At 37.8% G+C, this 21569-nt stretch overlaps 1 protein-coding gene across 1 annotated transcript; it reads left to right on the top strand.

Moving 5' to 3' along the window:
* Nucleotides 1-4395: 4395 nt before the first annotated feature.
* On the top strand, nucleotides 4396-6470 carry LOC145001828 (uncharacterized). The gene has a single exon (XM_078961171.1). The coding sequence runs from the start codon at nucleotides 4836-4838 to the stop codon at nucleotides 6315-6317; it is 1482 nt and encodes a 493-aa protein (XP_078817297.1). The 5' UTR covers nucleotides 4396-4835; the 3' UTR covers nucleotides 6318-6470.
* Nucleotides 6471-21569: the final 15099 nt, after the last annotated feature.

Here is a 21569-nt window from a genome sequence, read left to right as displayed (position 1 = left end):
GGTGACATATGGCACCAAGTTCAGCCATATTTCACCATATAAATAGAACCTCTCTCATCCTCATTTTCTTCACACTTTTCCCATTCTTTCTTCTCTCTATACGCTCATTAAACCTCCCAAAACTCTCCTAGCACTAAAAAAAGCCCCAGAGCACTCGACGGCTCCGAGGAGAAGAGCTTTCAGCTCAGAAGTTCTGCCCCTGTAGAGCCTGGCTTCTAGCCAAACACCCTCGTAGGTAAGATACGCCTACGCTATTTTAAATATAGTAATATTATTAGGACCTTATAATAAATATATGGGCTATTATTATGAGTTATATAAGTGTCGTTATAATATCTTTTTAACCACTTGCGGTACGGGGAATCTGGCTTGGACGGCCGCTTGGGTTGCTGGATTTCAAAAGTTCTATATGCCAAAATGATCCTGCCCTCCGATGTTCCATGTCTGGCCCCTTTCTGTACATAGTAGGTGAAAAGTATTGTGTTAACGCTTATATAATAGTAATAATAATTAGACTATTAATTAGTCTCGTCGAGCATTAGACTAAACTTTAGTGGTAATGATACTAGGTTCTGTCAAAGGAGTTGTGTAAAGTAAACGAAGTGCCGTCCGAGTACCGAGTCACCACCTTATCAGGTGAGTGCATAGTCCCTTTCATGAACATGATTTTTAATACAAATATTGATTGAAGTATTAATTATATGTTTATGTGCGAGTTAATTAATGTTGTCTGAAATACGTGTTAAAGAACATACCTGATTATATATGATGAATTAGGATAAAGAGTAAACCTAAATTAATTATCAGGAATATTGGGTAGTATCTTCTTACGAGTACGAGTGAGTTATACTCAGAGAATAGAACTTTAGTAAATGTCATTGATCTAGGAGCATGGATTAGACATAGTCATTGTCCCTAGTCCGAGAGTATGGATTGGACATAGTCAACTATCATTAATCCAGGAGTATGGATTAAGACATAGTCGGTTGTCCTTAGTCCGGGAGTATGGATTAAGACAAAGTCAGTTAGGGATGAGCTTTAGAACCAGAAAACCGGAATCGGACCGGAGCCGAAACCTTAGAACCAGAATATCTAAAACCGGTTCTGAGTTTAAAAATTGGCTTTATCCGGGTTCCGGGTAATTCGGGTTTGGGTCCATCGGGTCCGGGTAAACCGGATCTTAAAATCGAAACCGATGTTTGGAACTGGAACCACTTTAGGGCCGAAACCGGTTTTTGTGAAACTTTTAAAAGATGCATATCTCATTCGTTTCAACTCCGATTGACAGACAGTTTTTTCCAACGTGTAGTTAGAGTTTGTAAATGATTTTAGACTATAAATTTTCCATTTTTAGTTTTATATTCATTGACTTACAGTCCCCCAAATTCGAGATATCAATGCTGGAAGTTTTTAGTTTTTTTGGTTTTTTTTTTTTTTTTGTATTCGGTGAAAGTTTTAAAACATACATATGTAATTCGTTTGAAGTCGGATTAACATGTGGTTTTTTCCAACTTGTAGTTACAGTTTGTACATGAGTTTAGACTATAATTTTGTCATTTTTGGTTTAATATTTAATGATTTACAATCCTCCGAAGTCGGGATATCAAAACTGAAAATTTTCAACTTTTTAGCTATTTGTTTTTGTACTTTGTATTTTGTGAAAATGTTAACACATGCATATCTCATTCGTTTAAAGTCGGATTGACATGCGGTTTGTTCCATAGTGTATTTTAGAGTTTGGACATGATTTTAGACTATAATTTTGTTAGTTTTAGTTTTATATTCAATGAGTTACAGTCTCCCAAAGTCGGGATATCAATATGAAAATTTTCAAAGTTCAACCCACTAAGTAGTAAGCAATTACCAAAAAATTCCGGTTTTTCCAGGTTTTCCGGTTCTAAACCCACTTTATCCAGTTCCAACCTACCCAGTTTAATGTTTCTGGGTTTTCCGGTTTTAGACCCACTTTACCTGGTATCGTACCCGGAACCAAACCGGAACCGGTTTCTACATACCGGTCTGGTTTCCGGTTCTTCAAATTCTCATTAACTGGTTCCGAGTTTTCCGGGTCCGTGTCCATCCGGTCTAGGTTTGGACCCACATTCATCCCTCTAGTCAGTCGTCCTCAGTCCGGGAGTATGGATAGGACATACTCATTTGTCATTAATCCGGGAGAATGGATTTACACATAGCCACTTGTCGCTAATCCGAGAGTATGGAATGGGCACAATTATTGATTTGAGAGCATGGATTAGATCCGAAAGTATGGGTTAAGTAAGAGGTAAAATTTAAGGTCCGAGAGTATGGATTGTCTCGTTGTAAGGATTAACAGGGTGGGTAAGAGTTGCTTATATATGTGGTGAAATTGTAGATTTTGTGAGTTCTAAATTATATATATGATATAACATTGTGGGATTGAAATCCCTATATGTACTCACCAGGTTTCCCAGCATGACTCACTCAAGCTTATTTGTATCACAGGTGTCGATACGAAGTTACATTACACTGAGAGATTAAAGAGATGTAGATCACTAATGTAAATGAATGTAAATTATGTTTATGCTTATGTTTCTGTACTGACGATGACATCCCAAATGTTTTAAAATGAATAAAAATACATTTCTTCGGAAATGCTTTGATAACGTCTTTATCATATTTTACTGGGAATAAATTCCGTAACATTTTCACTAAAATACGTACTCTGATTTTTATAAAGCATAAACGAAATCGGTCATTTTTTGGCCGTGAAAATGAGGATGGCATAGGAACAGTGAAATTTCTACCTTTGGTGGAGCTTAATTATTCATTTTGTTTATGAAAACGGATCAGTGTTCAATCCAGAAGTTCTTTCGAAGATGATCTCAATGAAAATTCATCATTGGACTTTCTCAAGTTGTTGCATTTTCATTGGGCATAACTACCATTTGTTAGCTACAGCACCACATATGATTATGAATGGCTACAAGAACTCGCTACCTGTTGTTGTTGCTATGAGTACTCCTTTAAACATTCTCATAAAGTCAACGACTATTTGAAGGTGACCACTCGTTCTTTGATTTTTGATGTTAATTAGTGTTAGTAGGTTAATATTTTGAAATAATAAATTTGATATGAATATATGATCCTCATTAATCAATGGCAGATCCAAGTCAATTTGTAACAACAACACCAGTTTCTTGGAAATATGTAGCTATGGAACTTCCATTTTCTTCTTTCTATATTCGGATCATAACATTTAATATATTGTTTTTTGATATTTTAGTGCTCAAATAGAATACAAACTGTATGTGAAGAATCTACTTATTTGGGTTGATTTCTTAAAGTATATTGCCTTCACATGGAAAGTTCGATGTTTTGGTTTATTACATATGTTGGGTTGAAATGTTTTGGTTTATTATAAGTACATTGTTATATTGTTAATTAAATGATTATTTCTTTATGGATGTTTATAAGTTGATCATTACTGAATAGTAATGTTAAGATAGACTAGGTTGTTGATATTTTACACAATGATTTGAACTCTTCCATCACATTTACAAGTGGAGATGATAAGTAAGTGGTTGCTTGAGTTATTTTTTCCAGTTATTTACAAACATTTTGCAAATGGTTTCCCAAGTTTACAAAATAAACTATAATTTATTTTAAAATTTATATTATAATATTATCGCTACATAAAAAAAGTTTACAACGACATCATATATTCAAGGAAAATTTCGCGTGCTTTACGTCTAAATAATGGGTTATATATAGTTACATGCTAACCTCTAAATACCAATTAGATTATACCCATCTATTTTTGTCAAATTATTGATTTGTTAATCATATATGATATATTTATATTATATAATCGTTAAACTTGATTTATTGTTTAGGATAATGAAATGTCAAATATGGTAATTTAATTTATCTAAAATATCATTTTCCATTTAATTACTTTAATTAAGAGGTGTACTCTTTAATTGATGATAACATTTGACTAAATAAATCTTAATTGTCTTGAATGTTATAAATAGGGATGTATATACATGACTAAGTTTGGATTGATTTTTTTGGTTAAAACCGAACCCAAAACTAGATATGTTGTTTTTTTGGTTGCAAAACCCATATGAGTTTGGTTTTCAATTTGGGTTTTCGGATATTTAAAATAATGTATATATTAACTTTTAACTAATCACTATAAATTAATAGGCAAAACTTATATCGGTCTATCGTATGTCATCGAAGGGACAACTTATATCGGTCTAAATTAATAAAATTTTATAAATATTTGATTTTTTATTATCAATAGTATTTTTATTTTTTAACCTGTGGTTTTTAGGGGTTTTAACTTAGTGACATTAATGATTTATGATGCATCTCATAAAAACTGAGCAGGTTTTTTGGCCCGTTACCTACCCGACCCGACCCGGACCGGTCGGCTCTCAAGCTTCTAAAAAAACGTCACCGATGATACTAAAATACGCGGACTGCCATCGGTTTCATCTTCCGGCGAACGGGACTACAATTTAATAGGTTTCCGGCGTTCTCCTGAGCCTTCGATTGATTAACCAGCAAATGCAAATTACGCCTAAACTCGATCTTGCCACCTTCGGTGAACTAATTTCAGTATGCAATTATGACGTTCTATCATTCAACCCTACAAAATCTGCGAAACAGCAAATTCTTCGATTTGGGGTTTCATTAATTTGATTCTTATAAGTTCTTCCTTTATAGTATTCATTGCTTCTATGTTCTTCGACTTAGGTTTTAGAGCAATTCAACTGAATATGTGGTTGTCTTTGTGTCTATATAGTTTCTGATTGATACATATAGCTTGCTATAAGGGTTTTAAGGTGATGGAGACTGTACCTTTAAGGCACCCATATCAGACTATCCCTTCATCATCGCAACCCTTGGCACACCAAAAACTTTCTCAACATCAACAACCTGAGAAATCCCAGAAACATTTCCCATCATACCTTGATGCATATGATTTATCGCCAAGAGCAAGAGCTATTTGCGAAATACTTGCTAGGGTTTTTCCGGCGGAGGTGGAAACCGCATTATCAGTGACAGGAATGAACCTCGAGCCTGAAGTTGTACAAGAAGTGATCAAGTTCTCGTATGGATGCCCTGAAGCTACCATGATATTTTTCAAATGGGTGGGTTTGAAGCAAAAGCATTCGCCTTTAACGTGGAATTTGATTGTTGATTTGCTTGGGAAGAATCAGATGTTTGAGCGGATGTGGGAAGCGATTAGGTCAATGACGCAAGAGGGTATTGTATCCATAACTACATTTGTTTCAGCTTTCAGGAGCTACTGTGAGGTTGGAAGGTTTAATGAAGCTATAAAGGCGTTTGATGCGATGGCAAAGTATGGAATTCAACCTGATGTTATGGCTCTCAACTCTCTTTTGAGTGCTATATGTCGAGAACATTTCAAAACAGAAATAGCAGCAGAGTTTTTCGAAAAAATCAAGACTAAAATCCCTCCAGATGCAGATTCTTTTGCGATTTTGTTAGAAGGGTGGGAGAAAGAAGGAAATGTGGCCAAGGCAAAAACGATGTTTGCAGAGATGGTGATTCGTGTTGGTTGGAGCCCAGAAAACATGTCAGCTTATGTATCTTTTTTGAACACTCTAATTCAAGGTTCACAAGCTGATGAAGCTCTGAAGTTTCTTCATGTAATGAAGGGAAAGAACTGCTTACCAGGTTTGAAATTCTTCTCAAATGCTCTTGATGTTCTTAACAACCAGAACGATTCTGCTCATGCTTTATCCCTATGGGAAATCATGACAACAAATGGGTTAATCCCAAATTTGGTCATGTATAATTCCATTATCACTTTGCTTTGCAAAAAAGATGAAATCACCAACGCCTACCAACTGCTCGATGAAATGCCTTTCAATGGAGTTTTCCCTGATTCCCTAACCTACAACATAATTTTCGAATGTCTGATCAAGAACAAGAAGGTGAAGGAAACTGGGAAGTTTTTCTTGGAGATGATAAAGAACGAACAGCCTCCAACCCCTTCAAATTGTGCATCTGCCATCTCCATGTTTTTTGAACTCGATGATCCTGAGATGGGATTTGAGATTTGGTTTTATATGATGAAAGATGGTGTTTCACCTCTTGAGGATAGTGCTAATGCTTTGCTGATTGGGCTTGCTAGTATGGGTAGGTTGACCGAATTGAGGAGATATGTTGAACAATTTTTTCTTAAAGGAATCAAGATTTATGAATCTACAATGGGGAAGTTGAAGATTGCTTTCCTTAAAGAAGGAAGAAAGGGAGTTAATGTATATACTGATCTTGATTGGAAATGGAGATCTTCATAGAAGTTTCTTTCTTTGTTATTTGTTATTACTAGTTTGTTTCAACTCATTTAGGGTTGTTTTTATAAGAATGGAAGAACTTGAATTATAAGTAGGAACTTCTTTCATGGTTAGCTGCAAATTTTCTTGATTTATAAAAGGGATATGTTTTTCTAATGACATTTTTATTAGTTGCTCATATTTTCTTGATTTGGGTTTCGATTTCATGATTTACTCTTGATTGGAAATGGAGATCTTGTCATTACCCAAAGACCCGGTTCTTCTTACCCGAATAGTGGCAATTGTGGGCATAATATTGAAAAAAGTTTTAACTTTAATCATAGTTTTAACTGTGCGAGGATAAGGTTTGTGACAATTTTATGACACGTTTTCAACAAATAGAAAACACTTATTGTACACATTTTGAATTACAAATCCAGATACATAATAGTGAAAAAAGTTAATATTAAATTGAAATTATCATCTACATTCAAATATAAAATCAAAATATAAAAAGAGATTGGACCGAATTTATTCTTTCAAAAGTCCCTAGGTGCTTGATAACTATCGTCTTGGCTAATTTCCGATTGGGGTAATTATCACCTAGACTCATTAGTAGTTTAGGCCAATTTTTACAACACTTTGACATTGAGGTTATTAAGATAGTTTATAACTTTCGATTGGGGTGTTGCATTGCCAATCATTTCCCATTTTTGGTTGTACATGCGTTTGAGAACCTTGTCATAGTAGAAGCCCGTGCTATAATATTTGTTTGGAGCCTCTTGAAGGAAATGGACACATTAGGTTAGTGGTAGGGGTGATTATATTAAATGAAAAACCGAACCATAATCAAAGTGACTGATATAACCGAACCATTACTAAAAGATATTATGCGGTTTATAATTTTGATTAACCGAATACATATGATTTTGTTATAATTTTCATCTAAAACCGAACCATTATAAATCGAACCGAACCAATAATATTAATAAATGTTTTTATATAATATAATATTATATATATGGTATGTAGTTATATTACGAATTAAAATTTTAAAGGGTAATTATTTGAAATTAGATAGGATAAATAATCTTTTATCAGTACAATTGTACATACACAATCATTCACTTCTTCCCTAATAAATGAAAATAATTTGACACATATCACTCTCACATAAACTTGGACACGTATCATTTTTTTATATTTTTGATTAATTGTTTTTTCCATTTGTTATTTTTTTCATTTTTTATATTTTCTTAATTAACACATCATATTTACACCTTAATTAATAATTGTCTTAATTAAAAATAATCAATAAATTATAATATTAGTATTCATATAGTATTTAATATGTTTCCTTTTAAATTCAAATTTTAAATTTTAAATTTTAAATTTTAAATTTCAAATCTAAAATTTCAAATTTAAATAAAATTCTATATAAACTTTCGTATTTAATTTTTTTAGTAAACCCGTATAACATACGGGTCTCACACCTAGTTTTATAATAATGGACTTTATGTTTATCAATTTTTATAAAAAAATATTTTTATATTTCCATTATGGTTAACTGATATTAACCATTAACTATAACCATTAAGTGAATTAAAATCATTAACCAAAACTAATATAAACCGTTACCTAATGATTATCGAAATACATTAACCAATTGTATTGGTTATGGTTCGTTTTTAACCACTAAATGACACCCCCCCAACACACACACCCCCTAGTTAGTGGAGCCATAAATAACAAAGTTCGAGGGCCAAAGTTATAACTATCACCAATTTGCAATTAGTTGGTTCACGTGTGAAGAACAATTGGCACATAAACGAACTCTGAAAGGGTGGTGCATTAATTACTCTGTTAATAGTGAATTATTTTCAATGTACGCATATTTTCAAAGAGGCTTTTCTTTGGCAGATAATTTACAAAAGTCAAATAGGGGCTTTATCACTTTCACATATGTATGAATGTAAATCAGTTAGAAAGAGTGAGGTGGTATTATGTACAAAGCTTTATTTTTTGCAGCCAAAGATATCAGTGATACATTAGGGTTAGTATTTAGATTACAAGTGCAATTTAGCTTTTGAATGATTATAATGTCTTTGGTGATAATAAAATCCACTCTCTCTAGGCCAGACTAGTATCAGAGCTATGCCTGAAGATGTGAAACTTAAAATCGAAAATTTTGATCATCAAGATTTCGGTTTTAGGAAAATGCAAATCCAAGATTATCTCTACCAGAAGAAGTTACACCTACCATTAAACGGAAGGAAACCAAAAGCCTTGGAACAGGAGGATTGAGATTTCTTAGATCGGAAGGCTCTGAGGTTGTCATTGGTAAAGAATGTTACTTACAACATCGCCAACGAAAGAACAACGTTTCGGTTGCTCAACGCATTATCTTACATGTATGAATGTAAGATCAAAAATCTAACCATAAAATTTTGAAAATCAGAGTATAGGTTTTACAAAAAAGTTTCATTCATATTCATTTCTAAAACAGGAAATCATCTTTCATGTCACATTAACATATTTATAGTAAAATTATGGAAGATAAGCTTTGTTTTGAAAATTGTAATGTAACATAAAATGGTTAAACTAGATGACATGCCCTTCCGAGAATGTCTAGATATCTCAATCATGTCAGTTTCTTGCCTTTCGATTTTGAAAGACTGGCAACTAAAAACATAGAGTAACAACTGTAAGTCTAAGCCTTAGTGATTAACATAACACACACTCATTATACATATCATATGCATTTCACATCGTAACACATAAACATCAAGCTATAATCACATAAAGATGAAGACATAACACATACTAGCATGCTAATTGTAACACTCCGACTCTCAGGTATTAACTTTACAGATTTATTTTTCATATTTGAAAGGTATACTCGATGAGTTGGATGCCCTGACTCATCGGGTAGGAATGTTTTTGGCCATGTGTTTAAGTGACCAACTCGACGAGTCGGAGGACACGAATCGACGAGTTGGAGCTAGAGGATGAAACCCTAATTTTCGGGGTTTTGCACCATATTTAAAGGGTCATTAGCCTCCCTTACAACCCCCTTTGAGCTCAGAAACCCTAAATCGTCGTTTTTCTCTATTTTGTGTGATATTAAGCCTTAAGGTGGATTGTGGAAGGAAGATCTTGATGTACTCAAGCTTGGAACAAGAAGAAGGTTGTATATCTGATTCCTACTTTATCATAGCATCGTTTTTTAGGTAACAAGTTGTTACCTTCACCTTTTTCTATCTAGATCTATTCATGTATGAGATTAGGGTCATTTTAGCAATATTTTATATTATTTCGAGCATTGGGTGTGATATGAAGTTGCAACTTCAGATCTTGGCTTATCTTGGTCTCTAAGATCATAAAGTTTCAGCTTTTAGTGAGTTAATACCTTCTTCATCCTGTAGAACCTTTTCTATACCTTGATTTAACGATTTGAACCTTGCATGCACGTAAAGTTTGCAACTTTACATGACAAACAAGCCCTAGGAGGCTAGATCTACTGATTGGAGCATTGGACTAGCTTAGAATCACCTGGACATGGGATGGACCGTATGAATTTGACGAGTCGGATAATCCAATTCGACGAGTTGAGGAGGGTTTTCTCGTTATTGGTTCTGCATGGACTCGGCAAGTCAGCATGACGACTCGACGAGTCCGTTAAAGTTTTCTCAACAATTGGACACGCATAGACTCGACAAGTTGCCTGGAAACTCGGCGAGTCAACTGGAGGTTTTCACGACTTCTCGAATTCTGGAAGGACTCGACGAGTCAGTGAACTGCACTCGATGAGTCGGGTCAACATGGACTGTTGACCTTGACCGTTAACTTTGACTTTGACCAAGGGTTGACCAGTTGACTTCTGGGGGTATTTTAGTAAATTGGAAATTTATAGAAATGGTCTTATGGTAAATATAAGTAGTGGAGTCTGTGGCTATGGTTTGAGAGTTTGAGCTTATCACTTCAGTTTGATAGTTGTGAGGTGAGTTTATACTCAAGGGTCGAAGGCACCATGGTCGAGCCTTTGGATTGTTATCCTGATATGTTATGTTAGTATGATCTGTTGGATCGGTACCCTAGTAGATAAGATAGTATATGCTATTATGATCGGTTAGATCAGCATCCTAGTAGATAGGGTGTGATTATGTTGTTATGATCCGTTAGATCGGTTTGTCTGTCTATAGACTATTATGTGATTATTTATAATATGTATGGTGGTTGTCGAGGCCAACACAAATAATAACCCTAAATATTACACACTAAAATAGTGTATAGTGGTAAAGGGATCGAATCCACGGAGATTGGTTCAATTTCTAACTCTATGAAAAATCTCTTTGTAAAAATACTTGTAAAATGACAATAAAAATAAAATGGGGGGTTTTGGTGTTTTGAAATACTTGAAACTAATTAGAATTAACTATGATTTAAATAGACAATTGCAACAAAAATAAGAATTTGATGTAAAATCAATAAGGGAAAGATGGTTGACTTAAAGTTTTCTCACTTTGACTTTTGATGAACATATCATTAGAATTCAATGGTGCAATACTTGTTTTAAATCCTCAATTTGGCTATAGTAATCCAAGGAGCTTGAGATTACCTAGACTTTTCTTAATTGTTGAAAGGCTAGAGAAGCTCATAACAATTTCCTTAGTCAAAGTCACTAATTCCAAATAGCATGTAATTAGTGAAAGTCAACTAGCATTAAGAACCAAAAAGTCACCAAATCCAAGAGGGGTCAAATGCTTTCACCACCATGTTGGAGGAAATGTTTTTATGATTGTGTGAAGCAAAAACAACACAAAAATCATTTGTTGCTTGCTAATTTGAGGATCCTTTACTTAATCAAGAAATTAGCCAACTAATCACCACAAACACATTTAAACTCATGAACTAAAACATACAAGTAATGATAAGATGTTAAAACACAAAACATTTCCATAAAGATTCAAGAACATGTAATGGATTCTTCAACATTCAACAAAAGTTCAAAGGATTAACCAAAAGTCAACCAAGATTAGCTTAGCCAAGCATGGCTAAACACAAAGAAACAAAGTTAGAGAAATTTGTACCAAACATTAAGCAAGAATCAAGAGGTAAAAATATGATGTTCTTCAAGGGTTCTTGGCCTTCAAAAGTCTCCAAAACTCCAGAGAGAATCTTCAAAAATCGGGTGTCCAAGAGTATGCAAAAGATGGGCACCAACCTTCCTTAAATAACTCAAAAGAAGAATTTCCGAAATTGCCCCTGCAGGAGGTTGCGCGACCCGCGTGCTCTTGCGCGGGTGGGTTGCGCGGGTGGTCCCTGGATGTAGCATCTTTGAGGTTTTGGGCCTCCATAGCTTAGCCCACTTGGCCCAGATCGAATCCAATCACCTCCTAGCCCATTTTCTTCAAGTTTTTCTTCATTTTAAGCCCAATTTGACCTCTCCAAATCCTCCAAAGCTCGTGAATTCGCCCGATTAATAATTTACGTACGCTTGAATATTCCCCCGCATCTTGCAAATTTAAAGTTTATTTCTCTCCAAGTCTTCAAATAATCATCAAGATCACTCCATGCATCATCGCCACTACCCATCAAGCCCAGCATCATTTTTGTCTACCAAATCTCATCGCCTCCTATATGTCCCGAACACTCCCGCTCCGCTAGACCCGAAAACCTACAATTATGCTCACAAGATTCGAGAGTACCCGAAATAGTCATAAAATAACAAAAAGGAAAATATGCATGGAAATTATCTAAATTATGAATGAAATATGCTAAAATAAACTATAAAAAGAAGTAATTAAAATGAAGCTATCAATGTACACATGTTTGATTGGTGGTTGAGGCTTGTCTGCTTTGTACGAAAGCTAATAGTCCTGGGCATTCCAACCCGATGGTTGTGGGACGTGGGTATTCCATCCCGAGGATGATTGAACCCGTAGTATGTGGGCATTCCAACCTGTTGGTTGTGGGCCTGGGGTATTCCATCCGGTGGATGATTGGACCTATAGTATATTGGCATTCCAACCGGATGGTTGAGGGTCTGGGCTATTCCAACCCGATGATTAACTGGACTCATAGTATGGTGTTTGTAATTATATGTTTATTGTTGTATATATAGGTATTTTGGGGGAACTCACTAAGATTTGGGCTTACAGTTTCAGTTTTGTTTCAGGTACATTAGATGATCTCGGGAAGACAAAGGCATGATCGTATAGCTCCTCATATTTTTATGACCTTGTTCTGGGATACTCTGATATTATATTATTTTGAAAACAAATTTTGTAATAGGTGTTGCGTTCTACATGTTTTAAAAAAAAATTGGCATGATTTTTGTGGATGTTACAAGTTGGTATTAGAGCCTTGGTTTGTGTGAATTGGAGGAACACTCGTGTGAATCTAGTCTCAAATCAAGGAAAGATTTTCAAAATGATTTTTAAATGGTTTTCAAAACAAGTAAATGAGGATGCAGAGTGCATGATCAGCCCGAGCCAGTAAGTAGACCCCAAAATACCATGCAATTATTTGATTATGTGATATGTTAGAACAACATGCTAATATTAGGTTAGGGATCTTCAGGAATTGCATGATAGAATTGCCTGATTGTATGATGCCTGATAGCCTAGGGTTCTTCTTTATATGAGATTGACATCATTACTATAGTTGCTTAGTGTATGTATCACAGTTGTACATAATTAAGATCTTATAACCTGAGAATGTTTGGTTCAACTTTATTTCATGTACCTTGTTTGATTGTGGGCTTAGAGTACGACCGAATATTCAAATGTCTATAAGGTCCAACTTTATGTATGGCTAGCATACACGAGTGCTACAGGGTTGGTGGAAGTTTCATGGGTGGGTTGTGTGAGGTCTGTAGGTCAATTATGAGATAGTTAGACTTCCTCTAGGAGTGAGGATTGAGCGACCACCATGTATATGCATATTGTTAGGGTGTTGTGATGACACTTGAGACAAATATAGGTAGGTGTGGAAGGTAGTATTGGCCCGTCCTACTGAAAGTACAGGACCTATATGCGTAGCAAGGAAGTCACAACCCCTGGGGTTTAGTTGGGAGTTGGTTCCCTGTTATTTGTGCAAATTATCTGATATCTTTCCTGGTGTATTTTAAGTATGGTGGTTACGAGGCGTTTTATGACTAGATCTAGATTGTGATCAGGGCAGGACGATCACCTGCATGTTTACTGAGAGGGCGATGTTTTCCCAGAGTTTGCTTCTGAGCAGGCTTAGATGACATGTTATCTGAGCATGCTCAAGACTGACATCCGTAAGTTTGTTGCCACCCAATGATGTGACACACAACTGGAGTTACAGGAGGCTGCTAGGTAGTGTGAGTTAGAGATTGGCCAGGGATTGCAGGTAGCAGACTCCAGCTCCCGAAGTCAGACTTTGTTACCATTGTGAGTAGGTGGGCTATATGAAGGCCCGATATCCCATACTAGTTGCCAAGCTGGTACAAGTTCCCGTGCTGGCTACACTGAGGATAACTGACGGGAGGCAGGATAGAGCGAATCCCCCGAGGGCTCAGGGACACACCTTCTAACTCACAACAGAGGAGGCCAAGGCAGCACCAGATGTGGTTGTTGGGGTGTTTCTATCCCTTATCTTACTGATTATACCTGTTTTATGCTTATCTGTTTGTACTTGTGATTAGGTACGTTTTTAGTAAACTCCTTACTTGCATCGGTATTATTTGACTCGGGGTGAGTCATTCGTTTGTCTCACAGAGATTTAGTAGGGAATTCAATGTGCCTGTAGGAGAGTTAGAGTGTATGTTGCAAGTCTTTATCACCAACGAACACTGGGTTTCTGCTTATTCAGTCTACCGGAGATGTGAGTTGGAGATCTTCGGAGTGTCCTTCCCGATAAACCTGATCCCGATTCCCATGGAGGATGTGTGTGTGATTGTGGGTATGGACTGACTTAATCGTTTCGGTGCCATGATCAACTGTGAGGGTCAGCAGGTAGTGGTTCGAACCCCTAGTAGGGGAGAACTGATTGTTTATCTCAAGGGTACTAGATTGGGATCAGGGTTTTGTTCAGTTTCCAGGGCTCAGTAGTACATTTAGCACGGATGTGCGGGTTATCTAGCGTATGTGGTGGATACGCGAGTCATCGATCAGATTTCAGTTTCAGAGGCTCCAGTAGTTAGGTTGTTTGCTGATGTGTTCCCAGAGGAGTTACTAGGGGTACCTCCATAGAGTCAGGTCAAGTTTAGGATCGACCTAGTGCCAGGTGCGGCCCCTATCGCCAAGGCAGCGTACCGGTTGGCACCACCAGAGATGCAGGAGCTGTCATCACAGCTGCAGGATGTAACACCGTGAATTTTTCAAGCTAAATTTTCAATTAAAAATCACCTTAATATCATTAACATAAATAAAAAAAAGCTCTAAAATCTCAATTTATTAAAACACATATCCATAATAACAAAATCCAGGATCCTTCGAAATATAACTCGGTCTCGTGTGTACAATCAAGTCAACACCTTCCCGTGATCCTGAGAAGTACCTGAAACACATATTACATAACACTGTAAGCACGCAGCTTAGTGAGTTCCCCAAAATATCACATACATGTCAAATAAGACCCTTCGGTCATTGTGTCCCATAGGAGACCCTCCGGTCCTACAACTCGGGTGGATCCTCCGGTCCTAACTCAGCAAAGCATAAGATAATTCACAAAGCATAATGCATAATATATCACATAGCTCAGCGTAAGTACATATAAACAACATATACACTGAATAACATAACAACATAAGTCACAAAGACAATATGCACAATAACACATATCACAGTATAACATATGAGACCCTCCGGTCAATAATGAGGACCCTCTTGTCCCACAACTCAGGTTGAACCCTCCAGTCCAGTATCTCTATAAAGACCCTCCAGCCACACAGTAACTACTACTCAGATATGTATAGTGAGAAGACTCACCTCGAAAGCAAGTAAGTAATTATCCTCATACTCGAATCTCGAACTAGCCACCTCCTAACACACAGGCTAAATATCTCAAATAAATACTCGATTCTTGACTCTAAGTAAACCAAAGGTTATTCTTCCTCTTTTTAACTCTTGAAGTGGGTAAAAGACCATTTTACCTCCATGGTCTCCATTACTCATGTTTGACCAAACCCCAAAGTCACAGAAGTCGACTCAAGACAACAAACTATGTTTGACCCGACTCGCCGAGTGCACCCATGTGACTCGTCGAGTCCATTTGTTTCCTCAGAAGTCTCGTGAAGGTGAAGCTCAACTTGTCGAGTTGACCCCCAACTCGCTTATTTATCACATGATCAAGGTCATCGAGACAAACTCATCGACTCGGTGAGTCCTTTCAGACTCATTTCTTATTCAGACATTTTCAAGGCAGAAAACTTCCCTAAACTCTAGATCTACATTCTCAAGGCTCGATTATCATGTAAAGTCATGAGCTTTACGTCCATGCATGGCAATTAGGGCTTGAAATGCCAAGAACATGCTCTAATAAACGTTTTCACTCAAAATCTCTATTGTGGCTAAATGAAGCAGGGACCTTTGGACTCTAGGGACCTCACATGGTCCATATATGATGTCCAAATCTCAATATGGACTTAATACACTCATAGTCCCAATATAAGATGGAAAAAGCCCTAAACTCCAATAATATGAGATCTGCCCAACAAAAATGAGAAAGGTATGAACTTTTTACCTTTCACAGAAGCTCTTGGATGAAACAATAGTGGATCTAATAGCCTCTTCTTATTCCTTGCTTGAAATCCATCTATTCTCTTCCAAAGATGCACCAAAACACTCAATATTAGCTAAATACTTTATCGCTTATCTCAAATGCCAATTAGGGTTTCTCTCAGTGAAGGTAGATAGTTGATGAGCCGCGAATGAGACTATAAGTGTCCTTAAATAGGCCCCAAACCCGGGGATTTAGGGTTTCATCACTTAGCGTCTACTCAGCGAGTCGACTCTCTGATGCGTCAAGTAGGTTACTAATCCCACGTGGCCAAACAAGACTCTACTCGACGAGTTGGATTCGCAACTCATCCAGTCGCTCAACAAATTTCAAGATAAGCACATAATTAATATACCTAGGAATACAGATGTTACAATTCTCCCCCACTTGAATTAGATTCCGCCCTCAAAATCACTCTGCAAAAATACAAAGATCGAACCTAAAGACCCGAGAAACACCATCGAAAGAATCTCACATCATACAATAATTTCCTTCTAAAGACACCTAAACCCAAACAGGAACTCCAATTCCTGAAAATGGACAGACCCCTCTGCCGCTGCGGTACCCATTCAAACTCTTCAGAATTTGAAAAATCTAGTGGTTTGTCTCCCTGCCAGACCGCTTTCGCAAGACACCATCATGCTCATCGCTCCTCGAATAACAGACCCCGATAACATACTGCCACTCTGATTCTCTTGTTGCGACTGATGAAATCAAGCCATTGATCCATAGTTGACTACCGATCAATCATACCAGATATACTAATCGATCCCAATCACATGAGGAGGTTTCGAAATCTCCTTCGGATATCAGGAGCTTTCTGGGATTGGCAGGGTACTACCGAAATCTCCTTTAGATATCAGCATGAAGAGCACCTTCGGAAGTTATTGGGAGTTTTGAGACGGGAACGACTTTATGCCAAGTTCTCGAAGTGCGAGTTGTGGTTACAAGAGGTTTAGTTCCTTGGACACCTCATTAACCAGGGGGGATTTTGGTCGATTCAGCCAAAATCAAGGCGGTTATGCAGTGGGAGGTTCCGAAATATCCTTCGGATATTAGGAGCTTTCTAGGACTGGCAGGGTACTACCGAAGATTCATACAAGATTTCTCCATGATTGTAGTACCCCTCACTCGTCTGAAGAGCAAGGGGGTGGATTTATGGTGGGGCCCCGAGCAGCAGAGGGCGTTTGAGACCCTGCGACAGCAACTATGAGAGGCTCATGTCTTGACTCTCTCAGGGGGAGTTGAGGATTTTGTAGTGTTCTGTAATGCATCCATCATGGGATTGAGGGCGGTCCTCATGCAGAGAGGATGGTTGATAGCCTACGCATCGCGACAGCTAAAGTCGCACGAGACGAGATACCCTACTCATGATCTGGAGTTGGGAGCGGTGGTATTCTCTCTCAAGATTTGGATACATTATCTCTATGAGGTCCGTTATACCATATACACAGATCAGGGGCGAGAATGCCCTATGTGTTCAAGATATCGTGGGATTGTTGACCCGATGCGTTTGGGTATGGGTTCTAATGTCTGGTGGGGTCAGACAGACGATTATGGAGGAGGCTCATAAGTCTCACTTCTCTATTCATCTAGGATCCACTAAGATGTATCGGGATTTGATTTTAAGCTACTGGTGACCGTGCATGAAGCGAGACATCGCTTGGTACGTCGAGAGGTGTTTGACCTATATGATGGTCAAGGAAGAGCATCAGAGGCCGCATGGCAAGCTGCAACCTCTAGAGATTCCCATGTGGAAATGGGAACAGATCACGATAGACTTCATTTCCAAGTTGCTAAGGATGGTGAAGGGATTTGATGCTATATGGGTCATCATGGATTGATTAACCAAGAGTACCTATTTCCTGGCTATACGGGAGAGATCATCGGTCGGGAATCTGGCCGACATGTATGTCTGCGAGATCGTTGATCACCACGGAGTTCCGGTCTCTATTGTTTTCGACCGTGATGTTCGATTCACCTCCCGCTTCTAGCAGAAGTTCCACAAGGAGTTGGGCATGCAGCTTCACTTTAGTACGGCTTATCATCTGCAGATCGACGGACAAAGTGAGTGGACCATAAAGACCCTTGAGGACATGTTGAGGGATTGTTTTATCAACTTCGGTGGGAGCTGGGATTCCCACCTACCCTTTGTAAAGTACTCCTACAACAACAACTATCATTCCAATATTGGCGCCCCACCTTTTGAGCTGTTGTACGGGAAAATATGTCGGACCTCGGTCTGTTGGGATGAGGTTGGTTACAGAGTGATGGGGCGGACTAGAGAGGAAAGTAAATGTTCTACAGAACAAGGAAGTACCTTTGGTAAATGTACAATGGGAGCACCGAAGAGGGTCTGAGTGGACATGGGAGCCGGAGGCTGAGATGCGGGAGCACTATCCAGAGTTGTTCACCGTAGCAAACTTCGAGGACGAAGTCTAGTTCAAGTTGGGGAGAATTGTAACACCCCGAATCTCAGGTATTAACTTTACAGATTTATTTTTCATATTTGAAAGGTCTACTCGACGCGTTGGATGCCCTGACTTGTTGAGTAGGAACGTTTTTGGCTACATGTTTAAGTGACCAACTTGATGAGTCGGAGGACACAACCCGACGAGTTGGAGCTGGAGGATGAAACCCTAATTTTCAGGGTTTTGCACCCTATTTAAAGGGTCATTAGCCTCCCTTAGCCTCCCTTACAACCCCCTTTGAGCTCATAAACCCTAAATCATCGTTTTTCTCTCTTTCCGTGTGGTATTAAGCCTTAAGGTGGATTGTGGAAGGAAGATCTTGAAGTACTCAAGCTAGGAACAAGAGGAAGGCTATAGATTCAAGTCCTACTTCATCTTAGCATCATTTTTTAGGTAACAAGTTGTTACCTTGACCTTTTTTTATCTATATCTATGCATGTATGAGATTAGGGCCATTTTAGCAATGTTGTTATATTATTTCGGGCATCGCATGTGATATGATGTTGCAACTTCAGATCTAGGCTTATCTTGGTCTCTAAGATCATAAAGTTTCAACTTTTAGTGAGTTAATACCTTCTTCATCCCTTAGAACCTCTTCTATACCTTGGTATGACGATTTGAGCCTTCCATGGACGTTAAGTTTTGCGACTTTACGTAACAAACATGCCCTAGGAGGCTAGATCTACTGATTGCAGCATTGGAGTAGCTTAGAATCACCTGGACATGGGATGGACCGCATGAACTAGACGAGTCAGCTAATCCAACTCGACGAGTTGGGGAGGGTTTTCCCGTTTTTGGTTATGCATGGACTCGACGAGTCAGCATGACGACTCAACGAGTCAGTTAGAGTTTTCTCAACAATTGGACACGCACATACTTGATGAGTTGCCTAGAAACTCGACGAGTCAACTGGAGGTTTTCACGACTTCTCGAATTCTGGAAGGAGTTAACAAGTCAGTGAACTGCACTTGACGAGTTAGGTCAACATAGACTGTTGACCTTGACCGTTGACTTTGACTTTGACCAAGGGTTGACTAGTTGACTTCTGGGGGTATTTTAGTAAATTGGAAATTTATAGAAACGGTCTTATGGTAAATATAGGTGGTGGAGTCTGTGGCTGTGATTCAATAGTTTAAGCTTATCACTTCAGTTCGATAGTTGTGAGGTGAGTTTTCCTCACTATACTTAAGGGTCGAAGGCACCAAGGCCGGCCTTTGGATTGTTATCCTGATATGTTATGCTAGTATGATCTGTTAGATCGGTATCCTGGTAGATAGGATGGTATATGATATTATGATATGTTAGATCAGCATCCTGGTAGATAGGGTGTGAGTATGTTGCTATGATCCGTTAGATCGGTTTATCTGTCTATAGATTGCTATGTAATTATTTGTAATATGTGCACATGTTTGATTGGTGTTTGAGGCTTGTCTACTTTATGCGAAATCTAATATACCTGGGCATTCCAACCCGATGGTTGTGGGCTGTGAATATTCCATCCCGAGGATGATTAGACTCATAGTATGTGGGCATTCCAACCTGTTGGTTGTGCGCCTGGGATATTCCATCCCGAGGATGATTGGACACATATTATATTGGCATTCCAACTGGGTGGTTGAGGGCCTGGGATACTCAACCCGATGGTTGACTGGACCCATAGTATGTTGTTCATGATTATATGTTTATTGTTGTATGTATGAGTATTCTGGGATACTCTGATATTATATTATTTTAAAAACAAATTGTGTAATAACTATTGGGTTCTACATGTTTTAAAAAAGGTTTATATTTGGCATGATTTTTTTGAATGTTACACTAACATAACTAACCATAGTCAACTAGATTCCCTCTGAGAGGTCTTTCTATAATTGACTTTGTGTTGATCACTTGCTTCTGAGAGGTCTGTCATGGTCTTAGTCACTTCCCTTCGAGAGTTCTGTCGTGATCCTATATCCTTCTGATTAAACCAAATTCACCATGGGGCTGATCTCTAGTTAGCATACATATAACACATAGTCTACATAATAAGTAAGTTCGTAAAAACTCACCTATGTGACTAGTAAGCCAATCTACACAACAAGATAGGTGGCACTGATAATGCCTCAAGCCACGACACATTAATTATCTCTAACTAAAAACTAAGGAATATTACTTACTTTCTCCTCTAAACATGTTTTTCTTCTCTTAATCCTCATCCTGGGGCAAAAGACCACTTTTCCCTTACTTAAAGGCTTGGGATGCACTTTCACAAACATTTAATGAAAAATCAAACTGGTGAAAATTGAACAACCAATGGTCAATAGTCCACCGCATCGTGGCACACCATTAACGATGTCCTGGTTCGATCCAAACAAAATTGATGCGACTCAAATAACCACCGCCCCATGGTCATCCCATGGCTGCCTCATAGTGGATTTAGAATATGCATAATTCATTAAGCACTTAATCCTTATATATTACGGCTCAAAACTTTAGATCTGATTTACTTAACTAACTTAATGGATAAATTTCCATCTTTATCCATTTCAAGGGATAGGGCTAACTGAATCTTGAACCCTAACAATATTATGTCCATTAAAGTCTACAATACATTACATAGATGACCCACAACACAATCTCATACATTTTTCTACATCTTAAGGGTCAAAGGCCCGCTCAATAATTTGCTGAAATCTAAGGTTGCTCATACTCTAAGAGCATGAGGTCAACTGTCCTTAAATGAACAAATCTCAAGGTAAAACCTTAGTTCTATGCATAAAAAGGATGAAACGTGGGTTCAAAAGAATTACAAAGCAACATCACCAAGATTTAAGATGGAAATTGAGGAAATCAACAATAACACAATTGAGAGCATCTTAGATAGCCAAATAAGCTCCAAACACTTCAATGCAAGCACATAGGGGCTAGGGTTTTGTCAATCCAGATTTGGGTGGATGTTTGGATTCATAAACGAGCACAACAAGTTTTATGTTCACAGTTGAAGGCACGTAGATTAGTTGGATGTTCATGCTACATCTCTCAACCATGGAAATAAAGTATGTGCATATTACAGAAG

This window comes from Lactuca saligna, chromosome 6 (genome assembly GCF_052625555.1).
Source record: "Lactuca saligna cultivar CGN05327 chromosome 6, ASM5262555v1, whole genome shotgun sequence".
Lineage (NCBI taxonomy): Eukaryota > Viridiplantae > Streptophyta > Magnoliopsida > Asterales > Asteraceae > Lactuca > Lactuca saligna.
Note: the sequence above shows the minus strand (reverse complement) of the source record. Positions and strands in the feature narration are given on the sequence as shown.